This window comes from Hyperoodon ampullatus (assembly GCF_949752795.1).
Source record: "Hyperoodon ampullatus genome assembly, chromosome: 2".
NCBI lineage: Eukaryota > Metazoa > Chordata > Mammalia > Artiodactyla > Ziphiidae > Hyperoodon > Hyperoodon ampullatus.
The window spans coordinates 10,204,498-10,232,239 of record NC_136915.1 but is presented as its reverse complement, the minus strand read 5'-3'; the positions used below and the strand labels follow the sequence as shown (position 1 = coordinate 10,232,239).

General features: G+C 44.3%; 1 protein-coding gene across 1 annotated transcript; it reads right to left on the bottom strand.

Annotated features, from left to right (window-relative positions):
- Positions 1-291: 291 nt before the first annotated feature.
- Positions 292-27,194, bottom strand: PDPN (podoplanin; the record flags this gene model as incomplete). The annotated part of the gene is made up of 3 exons (XM_079719862.1): positions 292-407; positions 8,187-8,324; positions 27,131-27,194. The coding sequence occupies 3 exons, from the start codon at positions 27,192-27,194 to the stop codon at positions 292-294; spliced, it is 318 nt and encodes a 105-aa protein (XP_079575988.1).
- Positions 27,195-27,742: the final 548 nt, after the last annotated feature.

The following is a 27,742-nucleotide window of genomic DNA, read 5'->3' as shown; positions in this document are numbered from 1 at the left end:
TTATCTTCCCAGCAGATGGGTTTTCATTCAAGTTCACTTAGTTGGAAAATTAAGACAAGAGGTCAAATCTGGTGAGATCTCAATGGAAGTCCACTAAAGAGCCATCTGTGGCACTTTCTTGGAAATTTATAAGGCCCCAAGTAGACACCTGTTCTTCTGGGGAAGCTTCAGATGTAGTGCTTACAGAGGTTGGTAGCTTCTGAACATGACCTTTATTTGGAGGTTTCTATTAGTTCAAAGGTTGGAAATGGCTGCCCTCATTTACCGATCACACGGGCCTAAGATATTTACTTACGAGTACCTTCCTGACATTTTTCGAACAAACACAGCGATGATTCCACCAGTGGATCCAATGGCTAGTAAGGCCCCAACTATGATTCCAACCAGGGTCACTGTTGACAAGCCACCTGATTGAGAAGAAAAAAAAGCATAAGCCCCAGATAAGCAATACACCACCAATAAGCAATGCCACTGGCCCACTGTAGATAACAAATGATGTTCTATGTTGTTTCTCCTGTATTCGGTGGGAGTTGACTTAGGAAGGGAGAAATGTTGGGTTATTCTAATCTCATATTATGAATAGAAAGTTTTCTGGGTCTTAAGATCTCTCAAGCATACCACTCCTACTAGGTGGCTTCACTGTTAATTACTGGGTAGCATTTGTGTACACACAGCTACTAAATTAGCCCCTCTATTTTCATTCTTAGGAATGATAAATTGTGATATGACACCATTTTCCATAGCTGTCATTAAGTGAACAGACTCATTTGCAGTTTGCTTATTTTCAAATACAGGCTTTTCTCTCTTAAAAGAGGTTTGAAACCTGTTCTCAGAAGGTTTGTATTCTGCTCCCATTGACTACAATCCAGGAAAGAATGTAATTCATCACAAAGATTAAGTTCAAAGAAACCTTTTTTAAAACATAAGAATATTTTGGTACCAAAATCTAACCCACCTTTCTCAACAGTTGTTGGTTTTTTTCCATCTGCTTTCCCTATAAAGAGAGAGATGTAATGATATAGAATTATTAGGATTTAGTAACTATAATTTAACAACTGGCAGAAGATGAATTTACCCTAAATGGAAGGTAGCAAAACACAAGCAAAGAGGATAATTTCTTAAGTAAATTGGATCAGGGGATTTTTAAGCAAGCTCTGACATGGTCTTGTTTCAAAACTATTTTTTTTATTATTCTTTATTATTTTTTATTTTATTTTTTGCTTTATAACAAATTTAATCAGTTATACATATACATATGTTCCCATATCCCCTCCCTTTTGTGTCTCCCTCCCACCCTCCCTATCCCACCCCTCCAGGCGGTCACAAAGCACCGAGCTGATCTCCCTATGCTATGCGGCTGCTTCCCACTAGCTATCTACCTTACGTTTGGTAGTGTATATATGTCCATGCCGCTCTTTCACTTTGTCACAGCTTACCCTTCCCCCTCCCCATATCCTCAAGTCCATTCTCTAGTAGGTCTGTGTCTTTATTCCTGTCTTACCCCTGTGTTCTTCATGACATTTTTTTTCTTAAATTCCATATATATGTGTCAGCATATAGTATTTGTCTTTCTCTTTCTGACTTACTTCACTCTGTATGACAGACTCTAGGTCCATCCACCTCATTACAAATAGCTCAATTTCATTTCTTTTTATGGCTGAGTAATATTCCATTGTATATATGTGCCACATCTTCTTTACCCATTCATCCGATGATGGGCACTTAGGTTGTTTCCATCTCCGGGCTATTGTAAATAGGGCTGCTATGAACATTTTGGTACATGTCTCTTCTTGAATTATGGTTTTCTCAGGGTATATGCCCAGTAGTGGGATTGCTGGGTCATATGGTAGTTCTATTTGTAGTTTTTTAAGGAACCTCCATACCGTTCTCCATAGTGGCTGTACCAATTCACATTCCCACCAGCAGTGCAAGAGTGTTCCCTTTTTTCCACACCCTCTCCAGCATTTATTGTTTCTAGATTTTTTGATGATGGCCATTCTGACTGGTGTGAGATGATATCTCATTGTAGTTTTGATTTGCATTTCTCTAATGAGTAAAGATGTTGAGCATCCTTTCATGTGTTTGTTGGCAGTCTGTATATCTTCTGTGGAGAAATGTCTATTTAGGTCTTCTGCCCATTTTTGGATTGGGTTGTTTGTTTTTCTGTTATGGAGCTGCATGAGCTGCTTATAAATTTGGGAGATTAATCCTTTGTCAGTTGCTTCATTTGCAAATACTTTCTCCCATTCTGAGGGTTGTCTTTTGGTCTTGTTTATGGTTTCCTTTGCTGTGCAAAAGCTTTTAAGTTTCATTAGGTCCCATGTGTTTATTTTTGTCTTTATTTCCATTTCTCTAGGAGGTGGGTCCAAAAGGATCTTGCTGTGATTTATGTCATAGAGTGTTCTGCCTATGTTTTCCTCTAAGAGTTTGATAGTGTCTGGCCTTACATTTAGGTCTTTAATCCATTTTGAGCTTATTTTTGTGTATGGTGTTAGGGAGTGATCTAATCTCATACTTTTACATGTCCCTATCCAGTTTTCCCAGCACCACTTATTGAAGAGACTGTCCTTTCTCCACTGTACATTCCTGCCTCCTTTATCAAAGATAAGGTGACCATATGTCCGTGGGTTTATCTCTGGGCTTTCTATCCTGTTCCATTGATCTATCTTTCTATTTTTGTGCCAGTACCATACTGTCTTGATTACTGTAGCTTTGTAGTATAGTCTGAAGTCAGGGAGCCTGATTCCTCCAGCTCCATTTTTCATTCTCAATCAAAACTATTATTATTGAATTTATGAATGCTTCTTCACACCTATGGGTCTGTAGTTCTTTTGTGGATGTTACTTTTTTTCTCACCCACTGTAGAGAGCAGTGTCAAGGAAATGGACCCATAGAGATCTTAAATAAATAGTCAAAGATTTCAGAAGTTAGGGTAACAAAAGAATCTAAGCCCCTTGATTCTTGGTCCAATGTCAAGATCATGGAAAACTCGCCCATTGTGATGAGGTCTATTTTGAAGAAACATCATTCTGAGAGCAAAATGTTTTGGAAGTTGTGGTCAAGACTGTGATTTGCCTCATGATATCAATTTCCTAGCAAAATCCAGATCTTACAGGGCACATGATTTTAATGAGAATATACCCTTTGTATTTATGGCACTATTATTGTAGGATTTCTATCTGCAGCTAAACTTAATCCAATAGTTACAATGTGAATATTCTAATTTACCAAGCATGTGAAGTTGTTTAATTATGAATACCTTCCTGTAAGTAATAAAACTGTGAGTTTCTTTCAGGTAATTTTACACAATTTCTATTAAAAAATAAAGGCCTTTTGTTTTGTTTCTCCCATCAACTTCTTTGTACACTGAGTCCTTTACTCCTCTGGGTGGTAGGTGTTTATGAAGAAGTCAAGAGGCCTTGATATAATGAGACAATGGAGAGAAGTGATGCAATCAGGCCCTTCCCTAGAAACTTCGTTCACAATTTGCAAAATACCACAGATATCCAATAGCTTTCCTAATCAAAGGTGACACCAGCCAACGATCAGCTATACGATGCTTTCTTTTTCTAATGGTTGAGTTGGAAAGAAGTCATCCACTCTGTACCAAATCCATCTTCAAAAAGAAGACATCTTTTCAAGATGGCCCCAGGGTTTGGGTCCTTGAACCCAGCTCTCCCTGCATGAGCTGAACTCACAGCTCTCCAGCGTTTACGTGGAGCTCAAGCTGATCACGCCAACCCAGTTGGGAGACTGGGAGATTGCTGGTTTTGAAGCCTGCCCAGGACAATGGTGTCATCAAATCGACTCCCTAAATGTTATACCTGGCTGCCAACTACCAGTAGAGACAGGTCATGTCTTTTGCTTATCATGTCTTAACATGGTGGCTGCATACTGGGCTCATAACATAACAATCACCATCAAAGACATCATCTGTCAGAAAACACATTACCGAAAATAAAGTTTGTGAAGATTCATTACTAAATTAGAGTTTACGAGTCTTGTACTCCCTAGCTCCCTCCCTGTTATACTGACTGTGATCATGCAAGTGTGTCATACGTATGAACATCATCAAACTTGGGTGTTTCATGGGAAAGACATCTGCTGCCCTAATAAAATGACCTCTTAAAAAACAAATTGTTTATAATTACACTTTAACTCACATGTGAAAATTTCTTGGAACGCTGATGCATGAAGTGGGAATGTGCCATAATCACAGTTTTTGTGAAAGGGTGGGGTAGGGGACAGGACAAGAGAGTAACCATGAGTATTTTCCAGTTAATTGAGAATTTTTATTTTTAAGGAATAGGAGAAATCTCCTGGTATGCTATAAAAACTAGTTAACTTGTAATGCTCTATTTTCTGCTGCTCATTAGCTGTGAACTCTTGTTACAAATGATCAATGCTTCTCCAAAATTTTGAAATGCTTTCCAATGACCAATTATCAATATACTAACGATTCTTTCCTTGCTTAGCCCTATTTGGTTCTCTCTGGTATTTAATGTTAACCGTTTCTTTAGCATCTTGGAGTAACCGTAGGCTTTATTTTCAAAGCATGTTATATATAAAACTTTTTTTATCTTTGTGGTAAAATACAGAACATAAACTTTACTATCTTCACCATTTTTTTTTCTTTTTTTTTTTTGTGTGTGGTACGCGGGCCTCTCACTGTTGTGGTCTCTCCCGTTGTGGAGCACAGGTTCTGGACGCGCAGGCTCAGCAGCCATGGCTCACGGGCCCAGCCGCTCCGCGGCATGTGGGATCCTCCCGGACCGGGGCACGAACCCATGTCCCCTGCATCGGCAGGCGGACTCCCAACCACTGCGCCACCAGGGAAGCCCTATCTTCACCATTTTTAAGTGTACTGTTTGATGGTATTAAATACATTCACACTGTTGTGCAAACATCACCACCATCCATCTCCAGAACTCCTTTTCATCTTGCAAAACTGACACTGTACCGATTCCCCACTCCCTCCTCCCCCCAGCCCTGGCAACAACCATTCTACTTTCTGTCTCTATGATTTTGACTACTCTATGTATCTCATCTAAGTGGGATCATACAGTGTTTGTCTTTTGGTGACTGGCTTATTCCATTTAACCCTCAAGGTTCATCTATGTTGTAGCATGTGTGAGAATTTTCTTCCTTTTAAAGGCTGAATAATACTCCATTGTATGTATATGACACATTTTGTTTATCCAGTCATCTGTCCATGGATAATGGGGTTGCTTCCATGTTTTAGCTACTGTGTCTACTGCTGCTATGAACATGTGTGTACAAATATAATGCATTCAAAAAATCTTCAGAAGTGCTACAGAGTTTTTAAAACCAGATTGGCGGTTGGGTCTGGAAATGCATATTAAACAGTAGGGAACAACTTTCTAGGTGTTCAGCTGTGCAGCTGGTTTCAGGAACCACGGCTTTAGGGAAGGTCCTTATGTTTGCTTTCATTTAAAGACGAAAACACCTAAGTATATAAAATGATTATAGAAAATTGCTTGAGTTAGCAAGCACTCATTGCAGTTATTAGAGGATTAGTTCCTTTTCTCTTCCACTCCTATCTACTATAAAATAAGGTATATATATATATATATATATATATATATATATATTTTTTTTTTTTTTTTTTTTTTTTTTTTTTGCTGTATGCGGGCCTCTCACTGCTGTGGCCTCTCCCATTGCGGGGCACAGGCTCCGGACGCGCAGGCCCAGTGGCCATGGCTCACGGGCCCAGCTGCTCCGCGGCATGTGGGATCCTCCCAGACCGGGGCACGAACCCGTGTCCCCTGCATCGGCAGGCAGACTCGCAACCACTGCGCCACCAGGGAAGCCCAAAATAAGGTATATTTTTAAAATATCCCAAACAACTGAATTTCTCTTAAGAAAGTTTTGGAAATAGGAGGCTCTTTCCCTTGCTAAGTTGTAATGGCAATGATCTTTCCTCATGCTCATTAGTGATGGTCTAAACCTCATAATAATGACAAAGACTCAAAGTTGTCCTAAGGAGTTTCACCTCAAGGAGTCCCATTCACTTTGCTGCAGGTACCAACTGTGAATCACAAGCACAACCCCAAATCCTGGTAAGACTGGTTTAGAGTATATTCTTGCTTCATGTGTACAGACATGAACTCAGTGTAAGATGGTAAATGTTAGCATAGAATCTACTAAGATTTACATAGGTTGGCTAAGCTTTACGCTTTTGGGTGTCAACACAAAGTTCTTAGTGTGGCATTATATCAGGTTAGGGTCAGCAATATGACACCAGCAGCTACCTAACTTGCCCCTGTGGAGGCATTATCACTGGTTGTCATTTAAGGTTAGAAAGCTGTGTTCAGCAACCCAATAAATACAAATTCTGAACCTACCACAGAAAGCTTGGTTCAAAATTAGTGCTTGCATTCCAATATGTGCCCTATTGATTATTATATTTGTTCCTGGATTTTTTGGAATACACTGATTATGCAGAAGAAGATCAACCCCTACTGGGGTGTCTGGTTTTCTTACCTGGGGACTGACTAGTTGCCACATTCAGGGTTGTGGTGCTCTGGCTTTGTCCTTGGGAGTGGACTGTGCTTTCTGCAGTTGGCAGGTCCTCTTTGTGACCCTCTGTTATGCTCTTTGCTCTTGTCGGCATCTATTGGAGATGTAAATGAGGCAAAACAGAAATGAAACCTAATGCTTTATACTCTGCCTTATAAGAGAAATGGATTTAAGGTGGCATAAATGTATAAGCTATATGATGACCTAAATTTAAAGTGGAAACAAGAAAACAAACATAAAGAAAAAACAAGAATGGGGATAGGAATAAAATCCTGAAATAAATGCCAAATGTTTAGCACGCTGACTTCCTAAGGTCTAAACTCTTCAGAAAATACTGGGGCACGAGGCATTAATTCTTTCTCTTCCTTGAACTTGAATGGCACTTTTCCCCTGTAACATTTACTTGGCACATACTATGTTGTATTATTTTTAATGCCCTTCCTCCCCCAATTAGAGTGATAGTTAGCCTTTACTAAGAGCTTACTATTTGCCAGGCCCTCTAAATACCTTCTCAAATACACCACAGAAAACCCCTAAGTAAATTCTATTATTAACCCTATAGTATGAATCAGGCTTAGAGAGATCAGATAATATGCCCAAGCTCACAGAGCTAACAAGCAACAGAACAAGACTTGGAAATGGTTCTGTTGACTCCAAAGTTCATGCCAATGTAGCATTCAACAAATATGCTAGTGAGCACAGGCAACAAAAACAAACATAGATCAATGGGACCACATCAAACTTTAAAATTTTGTGCATCAAAGGACACAACCAACAGAGTGAAAAGGCAACCTATGGAATGGGAGGAAATATTTGCAAATCATATACTTTAATATCTGATTAAAGTATATAGAACTCCTACAACTCAATAACAAAAAAGTCAAATAACTTGATTTAAAAAATGGGCAAAAGGCACAGCATGCAGGATCTAAGTTCCCTGACCAGGGATCAAACCCATGCCCCCTGCAGTGGGAACACAGAGTCCTAGCCACTGGACCACCAGGGAGTTCCCTGGGCAAAAGGACTTGAGTAGACAAATCTCCAAATATGGTATGCAATGGCCAAAAAACATACAAAAGATGCTTAATATCACTAATCATCAGAGAAAAGCAAATCAGAACCACAATGAGATTATTGCCTCACACCTGTTAGGATGGCTACTATCAAAAGAACAGAAAATAACATGTTGGCAAGGATGTGGAGAAACTGGAACCATTGTGCACTGTTGGTAGAATGGTTGCAATCACTACAGAAAATAGAATGGAGGTCCTTAGAAAAATTAAAAATAGAACTACCATATGATCCAGCAATCCCACTTCTGGATGTACACCCAAAAGAATTAAAAGCAGGGTCTGGAAGAGATATTTGCACAACCTTGTTCATAGCAGCACTATTCACAATAGCCAAGAGTTAGAAGCAATCCAAACAGATGAAGAAAATGTGGTACATACAATGGAATATTATTCAACCTCAAAAGGAAAAAAATTCTTACACATGCTACAATATGGATGAACACTGGGGACATTATGTTCAAGCATACTGAAATAAGCCAGTCACAAAATATCATTGCATGTGACCACATACATATAATAAGTAACCTTGCATGTCATCACATACATATAATAAATATCCCTGCATGTGATCACTCACCAGAGCTGTCGAGCCAGCGGACTCATGGGGCTCTCCACTGGCACCTGGGGTCACCATGTAATCTTCCACACCCAGGGTCGCGTTGTGATTTTCCACACCTGTAGTCATGTTATCTTCTGGCCGGACTGTGCTGACTGAAAAGGAAAGACGGAGTCAGACCTTAACGTGGAAATCATGTGGGCAGACCTAACTGGCCAGCTTCAGTCAGATTATTTTCTTTTCATTTCTTTTGGGTATTTTTTTCTTTTTAGGGGGGTTGTCATTCTGGCTTAACACAAACCAGTCTACATACATACAACTGCCTGGTTATCTCCATTGTAAAAGAAAGGAAGATGGGAATATAAAAAGGTGAAGCAGGCAGCCCCTCCCTGGTATCCCACTGAGGTATGCTGGATGGGGGGTGTACACTTTGCCTTTTCAGTAATGAACCTGACTCTTCCTGGTGCCATTTCATACAATGAATTAATGCATTCGGGTCAATAGAATATCGTTTAGACCTAGAAGAATAACCTGGAAAGATTTCTAAAAATGCTAATTAGCAGGCTCTATCCCAAACCTACTGAATCAGAATGTCCAAAAGCAGGGCCTCCTTCTTTGTAAAATCAATCTCACTCTCCATTTAATTTTGAGACCGCTGTCTGCTTGAATGATTAGAATCACTGGCTCTGACCACAGACCTCATAGACGACACAGAGTTCAACCTCTTCTTTTACGGTTGGGGTTATCGCCTATGGGGGAGATCAGTAATATACTTAAGGATGCCGAGATAACCAATAGAACTTTTAGTGCGCCCAGACCTATACTAAAGAGAGACCTCACAGCCCCTGGCCCTGGCTTTTCTGCATTACCACTAGGTGAATGATCCTGTGTGCCAATGAGAAAGGTTTCCAGAGGAGGAGGGGATGGAGGTGGGTGGGAGGAGGGTGGATGGGAGGAGGGTGGATGGAGGAGGGTGGGATTGCAGGTTGAATTCCAGGACTCGGGAGAGAACTAGAAGTGGCCTCTTCTTCATCCTCTACCGCAATGATCGGAGCTAATCCTGACCGAGTAGGAGCACCATCTCAACTCATCAAATAACCCTTTTCACAAGTTAAAACAAATCTGACTCATTGGTCATGGGTTCCCTCTCCAGACTCAGAGTGGCTCTGGAAGAAACTCCATGACTAAATGCAGTTGCAAAATAAGTGAGCACACACAGCCCAGAAGCAAGAGCGAGAGGGTGCTTGGAGACTTATGTGCTTAATTGAAGGGCAGATATTCATATCTAGACAGCGCCTAAGTGAGCCATCTGGCCCTTGCCTTAAGATTCCTTATTTTTCCCATGCTTAGATAGCTCAGCCAAAGTCACAGCTAATAAATATTTGATCACAGCTTTTTTGCTGATGCATAGAGGAAGGAAACCTCTAGAGTAAATTCTCCTGTTCCATGAGCCTTCGTTTTGTACTGAGGGTCCTAATCCAATGCTGCCAATCGACGTTCTGGATGAGCCTCCCAAGCATATGCATTTATTTTTCATCTGGGGTGGGGGGAAAGGCTTTCACTAGTTAGCAATAACTGAATACCTCAGTGCCTGCAAATGGATTGCCTCCCTTTTTGGCTGGTTGCTGGGGGCTCCTGCTAAGGATTTATGACCATGATCTCAGCAAATGTTGAATGTACTTTTTTTTTTGTGGCTGCGTTGGGTCTTCTTTGCTGCGCTCGGGCTTTCTCTAGTTGTGGGGGGGGGGTGGATTCTCTTGTGGAGCATGAGCTCTAGGTGCACGGGCTTCAGTAGTTGTGGCATGCGGGCTCAGTAGTTGTGGCATGCAGGCTCAGTAGTTGTGGCACATGGGCTTCAGTAGTTGTGGCTCGTGGGCTCAGTAGTTATGGCACACGGGCTCAGTAGTTGTGGCTCACGGGCTCAGTAGTTGTGGCATACAGGCTTAGTTGCTCCGCGGCATGTGGGATCTTCCCGGACCAGGGCTCAAACCCATGTCCCCTGTATTGGCAGGCGGATTTTTTTGTGTGTGTGTGGTACGCGGGCCTCTCACTGTTGTGGCCTCTCCCGTTGCGGAGCACAGGCTCCGGCCACGGAGGCTCAGCGGCCATGGCTCACGGGCCTAGCCGCTCCGCGGCATGTGGGATCTTCCCGGACCAGGGCAAGAACCCGTGTCCCCTGCATCGGCAGGCGGATTCTTAACCACTGTGCCACCAGGGAAGTCCCAAATGCTGAATGTAGTTATCAAGCTCAAGGGGGAATATCCCTTTGCTAGGCAAGCGGTCTTTATTTAAAAACTAAGCATCCTATTTTCTTTTCTTCCACTCCTGGTTTGAACTCAGTTAACAGATCATCCACTTAAAAAATGTTTTCTGGAGTGTTCAGCAAAATCACTTACTATATGGCATCCTCTAACTTTAAAAAACAAAATAAAGCCACCCTTGCTTTAAACAAATTAAGTACTGAATGAAGTTAGTTTGAATTCTTTCATAGAATGTTCAGTTCATTGAAAGCGTAACTTGATAAAAATTCCTTCTTGTTCTTTTCTACTCTTGGCCCACAGACCCAAGGACTAAAATTGCTCTGAATAGACAAAGGACATTTTATGAATGACACTCATGATTAAGAGGCATTTCTTTTGTCTCACTGCCCTGGCGTTCTTTTTGCTCCATGGGAAAGTTGATCTTTAACAAGAGATGCTCAATTCTCCCTCTCATTATTTCGGCTGAAGGCTTTCCTGGGTGAAGGGTTCCTACGAGCCCAGCTGCTGAGTTTCCAGCCAGCATTTGACATCCTTTTCTCTTGAATGGTGAAATTCAAATCATGTATTGATGCCTTCACTCCCCAATCCTTTTTTTCTTCCTAAGACACGTGTGTGCACAGGCAACACGCAAAACTGTTTATATAAGTGCAGCGATGAACCTACAATAACAGAGTCTGTTCTGGAGCGGTGTCCCCTTATGTTCACATGAACACCTTTTTCCTGCCACACCCAGCCTCCTCCAGCCTGCCGGTCAGAACCAATGGAAGTTTCCAAATACGGCTGTAAGGCATCCATTTGCTTTGGAATTTGTGTGTATGTATTATTCTTTAAAAAGGTACTACCTCTAAGAAGATGATGTGATAATTTGATTTGATCTTAAGGTTTCTAAGTTTGAGAACAAATGAGCACTGAAGAGATGCTTATTGGGATAAAAGTGTTAATTATGAATCATTTTTATCTTAGCATTAAAGTTTAATAGCTCCAAAGAAATTATTCTAGTTTCCATACATTTATGGGATAGCATTTCTTTTAAAATATTTTAGAATTTGGATGGAACATTAAATCACACTGTTACTATGATTGTCTTGCAACAGTCCCAAATTCTTGATTAAAAGCCTTTGTGGAAAAAAAAAAAAAAGGCTTTGTGTAAGTGTTTTCAGTTTTGTGGTTTTATTTGCACGTCTCTGATTTGTGCTGGTGAGTTGTTCCATCTGTTTGCTGGCCGATAGGAGTGTCTTCTCTTGTGACCATTTTTCTCTTATGGTATTCACCTTTTTTTTTATAATTGTTAAGTGCTCTTTATGCCTTAAGAATGTATTCTTTGGAATAGATGCTACAATCTGTTTTTTTTTTTTTTTACTAATTGGCATGTCTCTTTTGTAAGTGGCAAGGTCTATCACTAGTCAAACTTATTAAGCTTGTTTTGTCCCTCTGATGTCATACTTACAAACCCTTCCTCAACATTATGTAAATATTCATCTATATTTTCTTTTTTTTTTTTTTTGCGATACGTGGGCCTCTCACTGTCGTGGCCTCTCCCGTTGCGGAGCACAGGCTCCGGACGCGCAGGCTCAGCGGCCATGGCTCACCGGCCCAGCGGCTCCAGGGCATGTGGGACCCTCCCGGACTGGGGCACGAACCCACGTCCCCTGCATCGGCAGGCGGACTCCCAACCACTGCGCCACCAGGGAAGCCCCATCTATATTTTCCTTAAGGTTCTTTCTATTTGTCTTGTGTTCGCCTCAAAGCGTGATGTAAAATGGGAATATAAATTTGATTTTCCCCCAAGGATTAAACTGTCATTTCAATAACTCCTCTTTTCCTCTCTGCTTCAAAACTAGCTCTCATTGAGACAAATGGTTTCTTCCAAATACTGTGTCATGGTATTGGGAGAAACCTTTAGCAAAAGGACCAGCCTAAATGGCCTGGGCCCTGCCGTCTGCCCCCATGCCCCCTACATTCTACCCTCTGTCTGCAGACTCCTTCCAGAACTGATTCCTAGATCTGTGTTCCCCTCGCCATCATCTCCCTCTTCCTCTTCACACCAGCTGACGGCTGCTGAGCTAATTCTGTGCCAGGGATGTAGTTAGAATAAAACAGGGTGCAGAGAGCAAGCAAGGAGAGGGCGCCACACTCGAACACAAGTGCACTGAGATCTTTCTGAGTCATAGGTTCTGCTGAGGGCAGGAGGAACAGCATTACAACACACCTTCTCTCCCATTTGTTCAGCAATGTAGGGTTTACACAACATCTTCAGGCTGACTTTATATCACAAGGTGGGTTGCACTGGCATTTTTGTCCCCATTGATCAGATGAGGAAGGTGAGGTTGACAGAGGCCCTCCTGGACCAAACCTTAGTGAGGCTCCTCTGAGCCCTCTTCTCAATGAGACCATGGCCTTGGGCTTCCATGTCCATCATTGCAGAGTCCAGTTTCAGCAAGAACCCTGCTAAGTCAGGTTAGAGACAATCTCTCGACCCCTCGATATGTGATCAAGTTCCCCATCTCCCACCTTTGATGTCTAAGTCCCTGGACTGCCTTTAGCAAGAATCCTGTTAGGCCAGTTTAGCAAGACTCCCCCTACCCTTGAGGTCTCTTCTTCATCATTTTCCATCCACTGCCCCTCACTCTGCTCCTTGGCTACAAATCCCCAGCTGTCCTTATTGTATTTGAAGTTGAGCCCCATCTCTCTCCCCTATGGCAATAGTCTTGAATAAAGTTTTCCAACTGTTTGAACAAGTGCCAAAATAACTTTCTTTAACAAGGTCAGAAGTTAAACGATTTGCCAAGTTGGCCTGGTCAGTGAGTGGATGCAAAGCCAAGTGTTTTGCCTGCTCATTGGCCCCCAAGATCCTTTTGTGCCTCTATGGCAGCTGTTGCCTGGAAAATGCCCACCCGTCCCGGGTTCTGACATCCTTCCTCTTTACCCCCATCCTCATCCTCCCTTAAATTATAATCCTGTAAAGAAGATGTGGCACATATATACAATGGAATATTACTCAGCCATAAAAAGAAATGAAATTGAGTTATTTGTAGTGAGGTGGATGGACCTAGAGTCTGTCCTACAGAGTGAAGTAAGTCAGAAAGAGAAAAACAAATACCGTATGCTAACACATATATATGGAATCTAAAAAACAAAGGTTCTGAAGAACCTAGGGGCAGGACAGGAGTAAAGACGCAGATGTAGAGAATGGACTTGAGGACATGGGGAAGGGAGAGGGTAAGCTGGGACGAAGTGAGAGAGTGGCATGGACTTATATATACTACCAAATGTAAAATAGATAGCTAGTGGGAAGCAGCTGCATAGCACAGGGAGATCAGCTCAGTGCTTTGCGACCACCTAGAGGGGTGGGAGGGAGATGCAAGAGGGAGGGGATATGGGGATATATGTATATGTATATAGCTGATTCACTGTTATAAAGCAGAAACTAACACACCATTGTAAAGCAATTATACTCCAATAAAGATGTTAAAAAAAAAGATTAACATAAGATTAACAATGAAAAATGTAAATTATGCACCCAAATAAATTGAATTACAGTATCCAATATCTTCATTAAAAAAATTATAATCCTGGTTGTCGGAAGCAGTTGATTCCTTGGGCATCTCACCTCCTCTTATGAAACCCCATCTGTTAGAATCCCCCAATCAAGTTATTTAGTGACGACAACCTCTATTTCCTCAAATGAGTCCCCTTCTCGGACTGAGCATCCAGAAGTGGCAGGTAAGAAGTCAGGTGTGATCTGCCTTACAAAGGCTGTATTTCTCAGAGCAGAGGTTCTCTTGCTTCTACAAACAAAGGCAGCAGCAACGATGGAGACTGGAGCTTTCCCGAGGTTCACCTCTATCTCCTTGAATATTTACTGCACACCTACTATATGCTGGGCCCCATTCTGGGCACTGGAGACAGAGGCGTGAACCAGGTGAGGTCTCCACTCTCGTGGATTTGGGTACTGTTGTGGTGGAGCACGGGTGCTCACAACAAGCAGACAAACAGGGAAAATCTCAAGATAGTGCTCCTGCACACCCCCCCTTCAGATCCCTGCTCACAGGGCACTTTCTCGGGAGGCCTTCCTGACCACCCGTGGAAATCAGTACCCCCCTCCCCACACACTAATATTAGTGAATATTTGTATATTCACTGATCGACTGTCCCACTAGAACATAAGCTCAGTAAAGGCTGTTTCACCTCAATGTCCCCATTGCCTACGACACTGGCATAGGGGAGGCACTCAGTACATATTTGTTGAATGACTGAGTGATCTCCAGGTAGGTGAAGAGCTGGTCTAACTAACCCTGAAGCCCAGAATGAGCTTGGAGCACCACACCCTCCAGAAACAGGGTGATCAGTGTGGCTGGATGGTAAGAAAATGAGACCGGGGAGGTGTGGAGGGCCAGTCTGGTGGAACTCTGTAAGGAAGGGGTCTTGATTTCAACTGGAGTAGAAAGGAAGCCAGGACATGCTCTGAGTGGGGGCAGGACCTAACCCCAGTCCCAGGAACCACTCTTAGTGCCATGGAATAGATGTGGGTGTCGGGTATGGTGCTGGGGTCAGATGGAAGCTGAGAGATCACTTAGACTGCTGTCCAGGCAGAAGCGGGTGGTGTTTGCACCAGGACAGAGCAGCGGGAAGGGAAAGAACTGGACGGGTAATGGCTGGAAAGCATCTGAAGTCATTACCCCAACAATCAGAAATCAGTATGAAACCTCAGCGGCGAGACTTCATTTTACCATTTGCTGCAGCCCTTGGATAACAACATTTATTTTATTTTTTTAAAGTCTTTTATTGAATTTGTTACAATATTGCTTCTTTTTTTTTTTTTTTTTTTTTTTTTTGTGGTACGCAGGCCTCTCACTGCTGTGGCCTCTCCCATTGCAGAGCACAGGCTCTGGAAGCGCAGGCTCAGCGGCCATGGCTCACGGGCCCAGTCGCTCCGCGGCATGTGGGATCTTCCCTGACCGGGGCATGAACCCATGTCCCCTGCATCGGCAGGTGGACTCTCAACCACTGCGCCACCAGGGAAGCCCTTGCTTCTATTTTATGGGTTTTGGGGTTTCTTTTGGTTTTTTTGGCCGTGAGGCATGCGGGATCTTTGCTCCCCGACCAGGGGTTGAACCCTCACCCCCTGCATTAGAAGGCACAGTCCTAACCATTGGACCACTAGGGAAGTCCTGATAACATTTAGAGTATGAATTGGTGAACTGAAAAAGTAGGATGTTCCCATATGATTCTGAGTCCTTTACTGGATTTCACCTTGTTTTATCAGGACAGCCACAGAAGTCTCCTACATAAGTTTAGGTAAAGAGCTTCTGCCCCATTTCCATCTCCACATAAGGAAGAAGTTCCCTGTGGTCCTCTTTCTGCTGACCTGAAGCTTCAGAATCCAACAGCTGGAGATTAAAGTGGGAAAGTTGATTTTAAAAGAAGCCAAGCTGAGTTACCCCCAGGGTTTCAAAGAAAACCGGTGGTGTTAGCCAATAGATTAAGGCATCTTTCATGTTGTCTGGATTTTCTAGCATCTTGAGCTGCTCCAGCATCTAAATGCACAAATAACCCTTTGAAGATGGATGACTGCATGGCCTTGGAATGATTTTTGTGGCCATCGAGAAGTAGAATGCTCTTTTTCTTTTCTTGCAACATCCTAGGAAGTTCTGGATTTTCCCTGTAGGAGAAACTGTAAGCTAACTGACAAACAAATAATCCCAATTAAATTTGGGAGAATGTAATGCTTTTAGAGGGAGGTCAAAACATCTATTTAGAAAAAGCCAAACCAAAAATGCCTGCTTCTGTTTCTTTGCCCAGACACTGGCTTTTATACATTATTTTTCTATCATGTCTCAAAACTGTGCTCAGAAGCCTGAAAATAAACACACCCCAAACTGCAGAGGGGTGTCAACCTCCAACATTTTCCAACATTCTGCAGACCACCCACCGTGATCACTGAGATAGATCTTTGTACACTCTTTCATCTCCATTCAAGACATCCCCAATTCAGCTGTTTGATGGCACTCCCCTTTCGTTACCATGACGTGGGTTACTGCAGCCGGAAGAAAGGTGCTCGAACTTTGCTTTTATTTACCACATCTTTTGAGTGACCCCTCTGGTCCCATAGGCTGGCCCACATCCTGACTTGTACAGAAGCCTTTCTGTGGAATATTGAAAGCCATTTGCTGACCCAGACCCTCAACTCCTGGCAGACCCTGGGTTGTGGTCAGTACAATCACTGATGTGGCCTGTGGGCTTCCCACCAACTCCACTCCTTCCAAGGATCCTGGTAAATGGCTCACTGGATCCCAGTTTGGCCATGGAGAATCTAGGCAACTCCTAGAAGTCTGGCCACACCACTCAGTACCCCACAGGGACACACGTGCTCTTAATTTTCCTCCAGGCAATACAGTACAGCCTCCAGCCCACAGAGTCCCATATTCCCCATGCCTGGCACCATGGTTAAGTATTTAGCAGATGTTTGCTGAGTGACTGACTGAATGAGAACACGTACAGCCAAGTAGGAGATTTCTTTTGAGTTATCCCTTACCTTACAATATTACTACCACTGTCCACCCTGCTTCACCCAAGAATTGTTAAAAGCCTTCCCCTGGTGAAAGAGACAGCAGAGCTGAAAACACGACACTTCCCCTATGAGGATGAGCTTTGCTGCTCTGCCGTTTGATTTTTTTTTTTTTTTTTTTGCGGTACGCGGGCCTCTCACTGCTGCGGCCCCTCCCATTGCGGAGCACAGGCTCTGGATGCCCAGGCCCAGCGGCCATGGCCCACGGGCCCAGCCGCTCCGCGGCATGTGGGATCTTCCCGGACCGGGGCACGAACCCATGTCCCCTGCATCGGCAGGCGGACTCTCAACCACTGCGCCACCAGGGAAGCCCTGCTGTTTGATTTTTAATGAGCAGCAGCCTGTCCACTCATTGCATCCGGTCCTGTCCGTCCGTGCAGGCTGAGGCTGAGACTGCCCGCTGTCGGCATCAGGGATGTGTGCCTCTCCCATAAAAATCAAGAGAAACGTGTCAAGCCTGCAGAGATCAGACAAGTGTCACTAGTTCCTCTAGAGAAATCAGAAGAAATGCTACCCATTAAGATTTGGAACAGCGAACATCCCCTGGCTTCAGAGAAGGGGAGGTTATGCTCAATGCCCCAAGGGGCATTTTTCTTTGACCCCTCAGGGTCACCTCCCAAAGCTGAAGGCAGCGTTCTGAAAGTCTCTGCTGCTGGACATGGCAATAAAGAAAGGAGAGGGGCCAGAGATGGCCGGGGACTCCTGTTTCATTTCAGAAGCAAGGACTCACACCACTCACTGGCAGGTGGAAGGTGCAGGACATGCAGTCCATAAGTCAGGTCTCCCAACCACATCCATTCTCTTCCCTTCGATGGGGGAAAAGGAATTGAGACCTAGTGTGTACCCTTCACAAATCTTCGCAATCAATCTCCATGACCATCCACGAGGTAGGTATTTTAATAATGGCGACTATTTTATAGAAGAATGTGCACAACGTCTGTGCCAAGCACTCTCTTTTGATCTTCACAAAAGCCTTGCAGACTAACATCATCCTCATTCTGTAAATGAGGATGGTGGAGCTGAGAGTAATCTACCCAGGTAGCCAGCAAGGGGTTGATGCAGGGGTTACACATCAAGATCTGTCAGACCCCAAAGAAATCCCCAGCTCTAACCACTCCGTTACACAGCCTTTATGTGTATTGGTTACTTTTCCACAGCTCCCACTCATTCTCCTCCCCCACTCAGCTCCATCACTGCCCACCCAAACCCTACCTACTCTTCGTGGCCCAGGGAAAACACCTCTTTCTTCAGCGCCCACCCGCACCCTCCCGAGGTGCCAGGAGAAAGTAATCTCCTCTAAATTAGTGTAGGGCTTGATAACACCGCACTCACGACTTTCTCCCTACTAGCATTTATCAATTTATCAAACTTCTTTAGGGCAGCATTCCTTTCTGCTGTAAGTCTACGGCCCAGCCACTAGCATAGTCTCTGATAACTGAATGAATGAATGAATGAATGAATGAATATGTACACTTTTCAGGACTCAGGAGAATGAATCAACTTACCGACTCACCCCAACCTCAAAGAGGGCTCAGGACCCTTCAAATGCCAAAACTCGAGGCTGTTGGTTACAACCTCAACCAGGATTACTCAACCTGGGGAGAGGTTTCTCTCTTGACCAAGAGTGGAATGTTCTCAGTAAAAAGAGGAAATGAGTTCACAGTTTTGTGGACTGGAATCAACACCTCTGTAATAACTTTTCTGGAACCTGGCCGGGGTCGCAGTCCTGCACAAAGAGGCCATCTCCTAGGGTGGACCGCTTAGTACTTGAATAACCAAACAACTAAAGCGGGCTTTAGAAGTGCCGGCCTGGAGCACAGCATCTCAACGGGATGATGGGGTGTTTGGGAAACACTCACCATCTGCTCGGAAACTGAGCTTGTGATTCACGCAGGGCTGTCAGCTGAGCAGGCCCTGATTTTGCAACAGTGAAAAGAGAAGCCCCTTCGGCTCTGACCTCACCATCCACCCATGCACAGACATCCTCCACAGACAGACCAGCTGTGAGTCCAGGAGGATGAGGCCCTACAGGAATGCACAGTATGTAGCTGTGTTTCCACTATCTGCCCTTGGCCTTGAGCCTAAGCCTGTTTCTTCTGAGACTCCTTGCCATCTTTCTCCCTTGTTCCCATGAATGGGGAATTCAGGCAGCAAACTCTGTGTCCAGGGCTTATTTCTGATGCCATTTTAGTTGAGATCTCCCCAGGTACTCCATCAGATACATCAGATTGGATGTCTTACTAGTACCTCAAACTCACTGTGTCTATAAGACAATGCATAACCTCCCGTTCCTTCTCATCACATTGGTTCCTAATCTCTCACCCCTCCAATCTGATTTCTATCACCTGCCTTCTTGTCAGTCCTGCCAAACAGATTGGGCCACTGTGTTTCTTCCCTCTTCCTCCTGCCAAAGTTTACTACGTACCAACCATTTGTTCTTTTAAGTGCTGAATAAGACGGGTCCTGCTCTCTTCTCTAAAGAGCAAGAGATGTACACAAATGATTAAAATACAGTGATAAGAGTAGCCAAAGCGATCTTGAAAAAGAACAAAGAGAAGGACTCACACTTCCCAATTTCAGAACTGACTACAAAACTACAGTAATCAAGACCATGTGCCCGCACGCCAGCACCCGTGTTCTGCAACAAGAGAAGCCACCCAATGAGTAGCCTGCGCAACGCAACCAAGACCCAATGCAGCCAATTAATTACTTGATTGATTAATTAATTAAAAAACAAGTTGCCATCTGACTTACTGCCTGGTGAGGGCCAAATTTCTGGTTCATAATGTGGGTCTTCTGGTTCTGCAATTAAATGATGTAATGGGCATAAAAAAAAAAAAGAAAGACCATGTGGTACCAGCATAAGGACAGATGTATAGATCAATGCAATAGAACTGAGAGTCCAGAAATAAACCCACACTTTTATGGGCAATTGATTTTGACAAGGGTACCAAGATAATTCAGTGGAAAGAACTGTCTTTTCAACAAAATGGTGCTGAAACCACTAGATATCTTCATGCAAAAGAATGGCGTTGGACCTCTATTTCACACCATGATTAATTCATTAAAAATTAATTTCAAATGACTCAAAGACCTCAGCGTAAGAGTTAAAACTATACAGCTGTTGGAAGAAAACATAAGAGTAAACCTTTGTGACCTTGGATTAGGCAATGGCTTCCTAGACAAGACACTAACAGTATAGGCAACAAAAGAAAAAAATAGATAAATCGGACTTCATCAAAATTTTAAAAAATTTGTGCTTCAGTGGATGCTATCAAGAGATTGAAAAGCCAGCTCACAGAATGGGAGGAATATTTGCAATTCATATGTCTGATAAAGGTCTAGTATCCAGAATACACACAGAATTCAACAATAAAAAATGACAACCCAATTTTAAAATGAGCGAAAGAGACAAATAGATATTTCTCTAAAGAAGATATATAAATGGCCTTTAAGCACATGAAAAGAAGTGCAACGTCATTGGTCATTAGGGGAATGCAAATCAAAATTGTAATGAGATACCACTCCATACACACCAGGATGGCTACTATTTAAAAAAAAAAAACACTCAACCAAATGGAAAATAACAAGTGTTGGCAAGGATGTGGAGAAATTGGAACCTTTCTGCATTGTTGGAGGAATGTAAAATGGTGCAGCTGCTTTGGAAAACAGTTTGGCAGTTCCTCAAAAAGTTAAACATAGAGTTACCATAAGACCTGGCAATTCTACTCCTAGGAACATACTTGAGAGAAATGAAAACATATGTCCACACAAAGACTTGTACATGAATGTTCATAGCAGCATTATTCATAACAGGCCCAAAAAGGAAACAACCCAAATGTCCATCAATGGGTGAATGGCTAAACAAAATGCAGTAGAGCCATATCATAGAATATTATTCTGCCATAAAAAGGAATAAAATTCGGACTCATGCTACAACGTGGATGAACCTTGAAAACACCATGCTAAGTGAAAGTCAGACACAAAAGACCACATATTGTATGAAGACATTTATAGGAAATACCTAAAATAGGCAAACCCATAAAGACAGAAAGCAGATTAGTGGTTGCTAGGGGGTGAGGGAGGGGGAAATGGGAGCAACTGCTAATGGTGTGGGGCTTTGGAGGAGGGGTGATGAAACTATTCTAATAGTGACAGTGGTGATGGTTGTACAACTCTCTGAATATACTAAAAACCACTGGATCGTTTAATTTAAAGGGGTCATTTTATGTCATGAGAATTATATATCAATAAAAAAGTTTAAAGCAGTGATGAGTGGTGTAAGAGGTGAATAAGAAGAAACCAGAAAATGAGGAAAGAATAAGAAGAAATCTGGAGGTACTGAGCTACAAGCCTTGCTGGCTCTTATTCCCCCAAATCTGATCTCATTCCCCCTTCTTCTGTAACCACACTTAGCCTCTTTATCTCCTGACTCTCCCCCTCCCCCAGACTAGTCCCATAAACTAGATTCAATCCCATATGGTGTCCTTGCCATTAAGTTTTCTTTTGGCAATCACTATTCATGGCCCAATCTGCTCCCATTTGCCTATTGCCTACAGAAAAAGGTCTACCTCCAACTCAACACGGACTCAGCCTTCTCCCTGATTTCCAGCCCTCCCCAACTCATGACTCCATGACACCCATGACTCCAGCCAGCCTTCATGGCTTTTCCCAGCCCTGGGTGCCCACACCTTTTCCCACACAAACTCCAGGTTTTTCTAATTTCCACGCATTTTTTCAAGCAGTCTTTCTTGCCAGGATTGCCCTTCCCTGCCACCCTGCCCAACCAACTCCACCATTTTTCACAGCCAAGAGCAAGTCCCATCTTCCCCACAAGGGTTTTTCCAGCTCCTGAAGCCCACAAGAATCTCATCTCCAAACTAGCAGCAGGTAATGGTGTGTGCCACGCAGGACATGACTTTTGTGCTGCCTTGTCTGTATACACCACCCACACATCTGCCTTGCCTCTCTGTGTGAGCTGCAGCCCCACTGTATGATTCCATTCTAACTCTTAAAGTTCTTAATAATATGTGTGCTCTATAAATGTTTAAGGGAACAGGGATTATGTCCTTTAGTTAGGTACCCCAACGTCAGTCTAGTTCTTCAATCTGAATTATGTATCCAACAAATAACAAGTGGAGTTACTGCTGTAAAAGTTACTTGAAATCAACCTGCTGACATCTCTGAGTGTCCTTGGTGGCCACAACCCTAAGCATAGCTGGCTGTTGTGCTGAATGTTTAGGGGTGTGGGCTCTGGGGTTGAGCTGCCTGAAGTGAAGTCTCACCATTGCTATTTTCTAGCTCTGTGTCTGTGTGTAAGTTACTGAAGCTCTCTGAGACTCTTTACCCATCTGTAAAATACAAATAGTTCCTACCTTGTAGGTCTGTTGTGTGGATTAAATGAAATAGGGCTTGGAAGGTGCTTGACACTAAGCACTCAGTAACTGTTAGCTGTTATTATACACTTACTGCTATGAATACCACCCATCCAGAATCTAGTCCCTTTAGTTTTACAGATTCAGAAATTTAATCTTATTATAGGGTGATCTAGCTCAGATGAAACTGTTTCACCCTAGCCAAGCTCATAAGAGGGCAGGAAATCAAATAGCTTATTTAGAATGGGAAATAGTTTCCCAATGCTTTCTACCCATATTTGCTATTCAAGGCGTGCCCTTCTCAAGAGTGAAATACCTGAAATGCTGTCTGGTGCAGATAGAACAAAGTCTGGGGTGAAGCAGTTGGGTGGAATACATTTCCAGACTGTGAAAGAACAGGGATCCCTAATTCACAGGAACACCTGGACTGAGATCAGAAGCCCTACAGCCACTAGATATGATATCTTGCATACTAGCTGTTAGCAAGGATAACGTTTGCCTTGCCTGACTCACAAAGAAGTTAGTAAGTAAATATTTGTTAAATAAATGCATTCCTTGGGCAAGGCAGGCTTCACGTCATCTAGTCCTTATTCCTTTCCCCTCCCTGTCTAGATTCTAGGCAAACAGACTCCCTTCTCCTCTGGGCAGGATACTATTCATTGGATCACAGCTTTGCTTATATTAGCTGAGTTTTACTCACCCAGATGGAGACAGTGTGATGAATTACAGGAAATACTTCGTTCTCATCAGTAATATGTTGACGCATCTTCTAGTGGCCCTTCCCTGCTTCCCACCTATATTCCATATAACTGTCATTCCCCTGCCTGCTACAAATGTAACAATGACAATGATTACCTCCCCCGCTCCGGGGGAGGGACCTCAGTGACCTCTCTCTACTGCCTGGAGCCCTGGAAGCCCTGACCCTCTGGACAGAGGTCGAGAGCACACCTTCCTCCGGAAAGGTGATTATCCTATTGGTAGGTTTGCTGTTTTTTGGTTTGTGGGTGTTTTTCTTCCCTGCATAAAATTTAGTGTTGCCCTGACAATTTCAGTTTGCAGCTTCTCAGACAACTAGGTGAATGAGGTGGGCAGGTCTGCAAATTTCCCTCTGAACTTAGCTCGATTCCCCTCAAAGAATTAAGCCCATCTCCTCTGACCAATTCCCGAGGCAAAGACACTCGGCCAGATGAAAAGGCGGGAGAGCCCGACCATCCCTACCTGTTGAAGTTCAAGGGAATGCTTGCCATGGACTAGCCGCCATGAGCAGGCTGGTTGGTGGGCACTGGGGTGAGACAGAGGGAAGGAAACAGCCACCTCATTTTCCTGCCCTGGAGAAAGTTGGCAGAATTCCGGTTGTTCCCTAACCTGGCTCCATCTCAGAGCCCTCAGATAACATGCTTGATCACTTTCCTTTCCCAAAAAGTTTTAAGACATCAGTAGGGAAAGATTCAGAACTCCAATCAAAAGGTGCTTTTATCTCCTGCCCACCCCACGGGAATCCTAAGACTTATCTCAGTAACCCACCCGTTCCCCCCAATCATTTGATTCTCTTTCAGCAAAACACTCTCACTGGATATTTCTTTGGAATATCCAAGGAATGGCAGATTCCTTGGAGAGCCTTAGAGGACCTGATTTAGCTTCCTCAAGTGAGTTTCAAAAGGGTACTGCCAAGTATGTGAGCCTTTTCTCTCTCTACATCCTCCCCTGTAATATTTCCACAAGTGGTAACCTGGCATGCCTGCTCTTGGAAGCCAGAAATATGACAAATATTCAGATAAGCCAGTGGAATTTAAAGCACACTTTCCTCGTTTTGCTGGTGAGGACTGCAGTGCATGCTTTACGCTAGGTGTGCCTCCCCCAAACGTGCTTAGAGTTCAAATCCAGCACTTCAGGAGATGATGAATTACTATTTGGGGAATGAATTAATAAATCCTATTTTAAGGTACTGTGACATCTTCATTTTTAAAGGAGTATTATGGTAAGTATTAAATGTAAAGATCTTTTTGTACCTTAAAAAATTTTGTTTTCATGTTTAAGGAGTTTAAAGCAAGGTTAACCTTTAATTTCAAGTTCAACCTCCTTTTTTTTTTTTTTTTTTTTTTTTTCAGTGTGTAATGTAGCAAAAAAAAGCTTGAGGTTTGGAGTTAGGCCCATTTTTTGAATCCCAGTTCTGGCATATTCTGAAGATAATAATGCATAATTCAAGGCCTGGTGATGATTAAATGAGGGAACTGTGACATTCCTAGCACATGGTGGGGGATGGGAATGGGAGAGAGGTGGTGTCCTTCCTACTTGGCCACACCATCCACTGTCACTCCAAGGTCTGGGGTCTCTGTAATTCTCAGTATAGAGTTACTCACCGGCCTCTCATTACGGAGGCCGGAGGAACGAGAAGGGGCTGTGTACCTCTGCTCAGCCTGGGTTCCTCCCTATTTGCCACGTCCCAACTTAGCCTTCTTATGCTTGGATGCTTTTTCAAAATGTGCTTTTCTATATTAAATGCGATCTTGGATCTTGGAGCCCTCACGAAGGCTCTAACAGACCTGAGATGCTTTAAGTGCAACAAAAAACTCTTAGCAACTCGTGAAGATTTCCGGGCATCCGAAACTGGCAAGAGTTTTGGGGAAATCACAGGGAAATTTGTTCACCGCATGATTAATCCTGAGTGGACTGGTCCCGGAAAAGCACATGTGGGTTTTCAGCAAGCAGCAGCCTGCAGAATTTCACAAAATAAACGACCTCACGAAGAGGCCCGTGTACGTGTTTTGGATGAAAGTTCAGAGTGAGGGCAGGGCCTGCCAAAGGAGGAAAATGCCAGATGTGTGGACAGCAGAGCTCCTCTGAATCCACTAACATCCCAAGAGACAACACATGGGACCAGATTATACAACTGAATCAGATTATAACACTAGATGAGGGAAGCCCAGTGGGGGAGTAGACTTCTATGAGAAGGATAATAAAATTCATCACCATAATTACCCCCAGCCCAGCTCCCCAACAAGAGCCCACAGTGGCTCAGCTCAAAGAAGTTATTCATCCATATTCAAGTTGCCTCACTCATTATCCTCAGACAAAACCTCCTTCTGGGCCTCAAATCCTCGCCAGCAGCCCAGCAACTCTGCATTGACACACAGCCCCCGGGGAGGGGTCCGGGGATGCTTCTGTCTTTAGCAATCGAGTTGCTAGTACTAGGGGTGGCTGGTTTTTTTCAGACAAGGTTTACCACTTCTTTTTAGGAGTACCTTTGATATTCTGGACTATCTTTAAGATAATTATGGCTAACCCTTCCCTGGGAGAAAACAGAGGATGCCGCCCAGCGGCCGATTTTCCTGGGCAGAGCTGGGATGCGGCTCAGTTTGGGGGCCTCCCACACCTTGCCCCGCTGAGCACAAAATGTTGTCATTTGCACACTGTCTTGCCAAAAAGGAAATGTAACTGAAACGCAGAGCCATGTATATCGCCCTGGAGAGAGAAGTTCCAAAGATAGGACTGCCACGAATAGCTCACGGCCCTGCAAAGAGAGCTGCTCAGTCTCCCCGAAGCAGACGGCCCGGCAGAGAGTAATAGACCCTATATCACTTCCCTAGGGCTGGGTATAATTGTCTTTGTGTGGAGCCCTCCCTCAAACCCCTCCCTTCAAGCAGGATTCTTCTGGCACCAGGCTTACCTCCATCCTCAATTTGGAAAATGAAAAAGAGTTTAATTTCCTCAACCTCCAACTCCACAGATCACAAGTTAGCTTACAACGCCTTGGACCAATATTCAGTGAGCAACTACTGTGGTGCCAGATATTGTTTGGCCCTCGGGATCAAGGCGAAGACATAGCTGTGTCCAAGGGAGCTTATATTCTACTTTGGAAACGGATTAAAAATAAAAACCCAAGAAAAATTAAACTCTGACCGATGTGCATGGGTGCCACAAACACAGCACACTGAGCCAGGAAGAGGCAAGATGAGAAGAAGATGTAAGAGAAAGAGGAAAAGGAGAGGAGACGATGCAGGTAATGGGCAGGCAGAGCTCCCATCATCAGATCCAGTGGAGTGAAGGTCTAAGGAGCCACCAACGCTCGGTCATTGGCGCTCTTGGCCAATTGAAGTTCCTTTGGCCCCAAAGGAGCTTAAATCTCAGTGTTCACAATAGTCCTCCACGCACTCAGGACCCTCCACTGCAGTCCTTTCCCCACACACTATCCTCTCTACAGAGGATAACGGAGGCCTCTTCCAATGGGTCTCCGCTGGTAGGGTCCTGAGTGTGTCCAGCGTGCCCTCCTACAGGGTATAAGACCTGGCAGCCCCCCAGAGGGAGCCAGTCGCACGCAGCACAGGGGAATTCCACCCCCAGCCCCTATCCCTCCCGATTCCTTGGGGTCAGTTTCTTCTGAGGCCATGGGCGGTCCTCCGATACACAGCCCTGTAGGAAAGCCCAGCGCCGCCAGTGGAAGGCTCCTGGCGGCTACCCTTCCACTCCATCAGGGGGTGGGCCGCCACCGAGGGAGACCCCCCTCTGCTCTCCACCTGCTGCCTGTGGATTCGGGGTCTCCTCCTGGCACCCCGCTCAGCTCTTCCTCTGCGACCTGGCACCAGCAAAGCCGCTGTCTCTCGTTCTCCCGGGTCCTCCGGACTCGTGCGCACACATACACTGCCAGCTCCGCTCTGCTCTCCCGGGCAACCTCAAATACCAGGCCCGGGCGTTCCCGCAAGTCCCAGCTCGCTCGTCCCCACCAGTAGCTGCAGGGAGCCCCGCCTGCTGGGTCTTACCTTCTGCCAGGACCCAGAGCCATGCGCTTCCCAAAACGAAGAACAGAACTGGCACCTTCCACATTTTCTTAGTTGACCTGTTCTTTGGGGGGGCCGAGCAGCTCGTTTCTGTGCTGGGGGAAGATTATGAAAAAGCTCCTCAGCCAGAGGCCCTCGTTCGATGGAGCGCGAGACTGGGGGCTGGAAAATGCGGGGAGCAGAAGTCCCAGCGCGGGAGGGGTCCCCGAGTTCCTTCGCCCGCAGCGGCAGCCGGAGGAGCAAACTTTGCAGTTGGGAACTTTCGGATCAGAGTCAGCATTTATCTCTCCCAACGAGGGCGAGGGCGGGGACAGCCCGCGCGGTAAGGTGGTCCCAGTTCGGGGCTCCCTAGGACCGCCCCCTGCCTCTGTTTGGCCAGCGCGAAAACGATGACCTCAGGCCAGGTTTAAAGTTACAGGGCCGCGGCTGCGGGGCGCGGCCGGCACGCGCGGAGGGCCCGAGCCCCGGCAACATAGGCTTTTATTCTGCTCCCCTATAGGAGGGAAAAGGGGCGCAGGCAATAAGCGATTTTTTTTTTTTTGATAATTTTTAAACATCACTATTCTCTTTTTTAAGAATAAGGCACAAGATTAG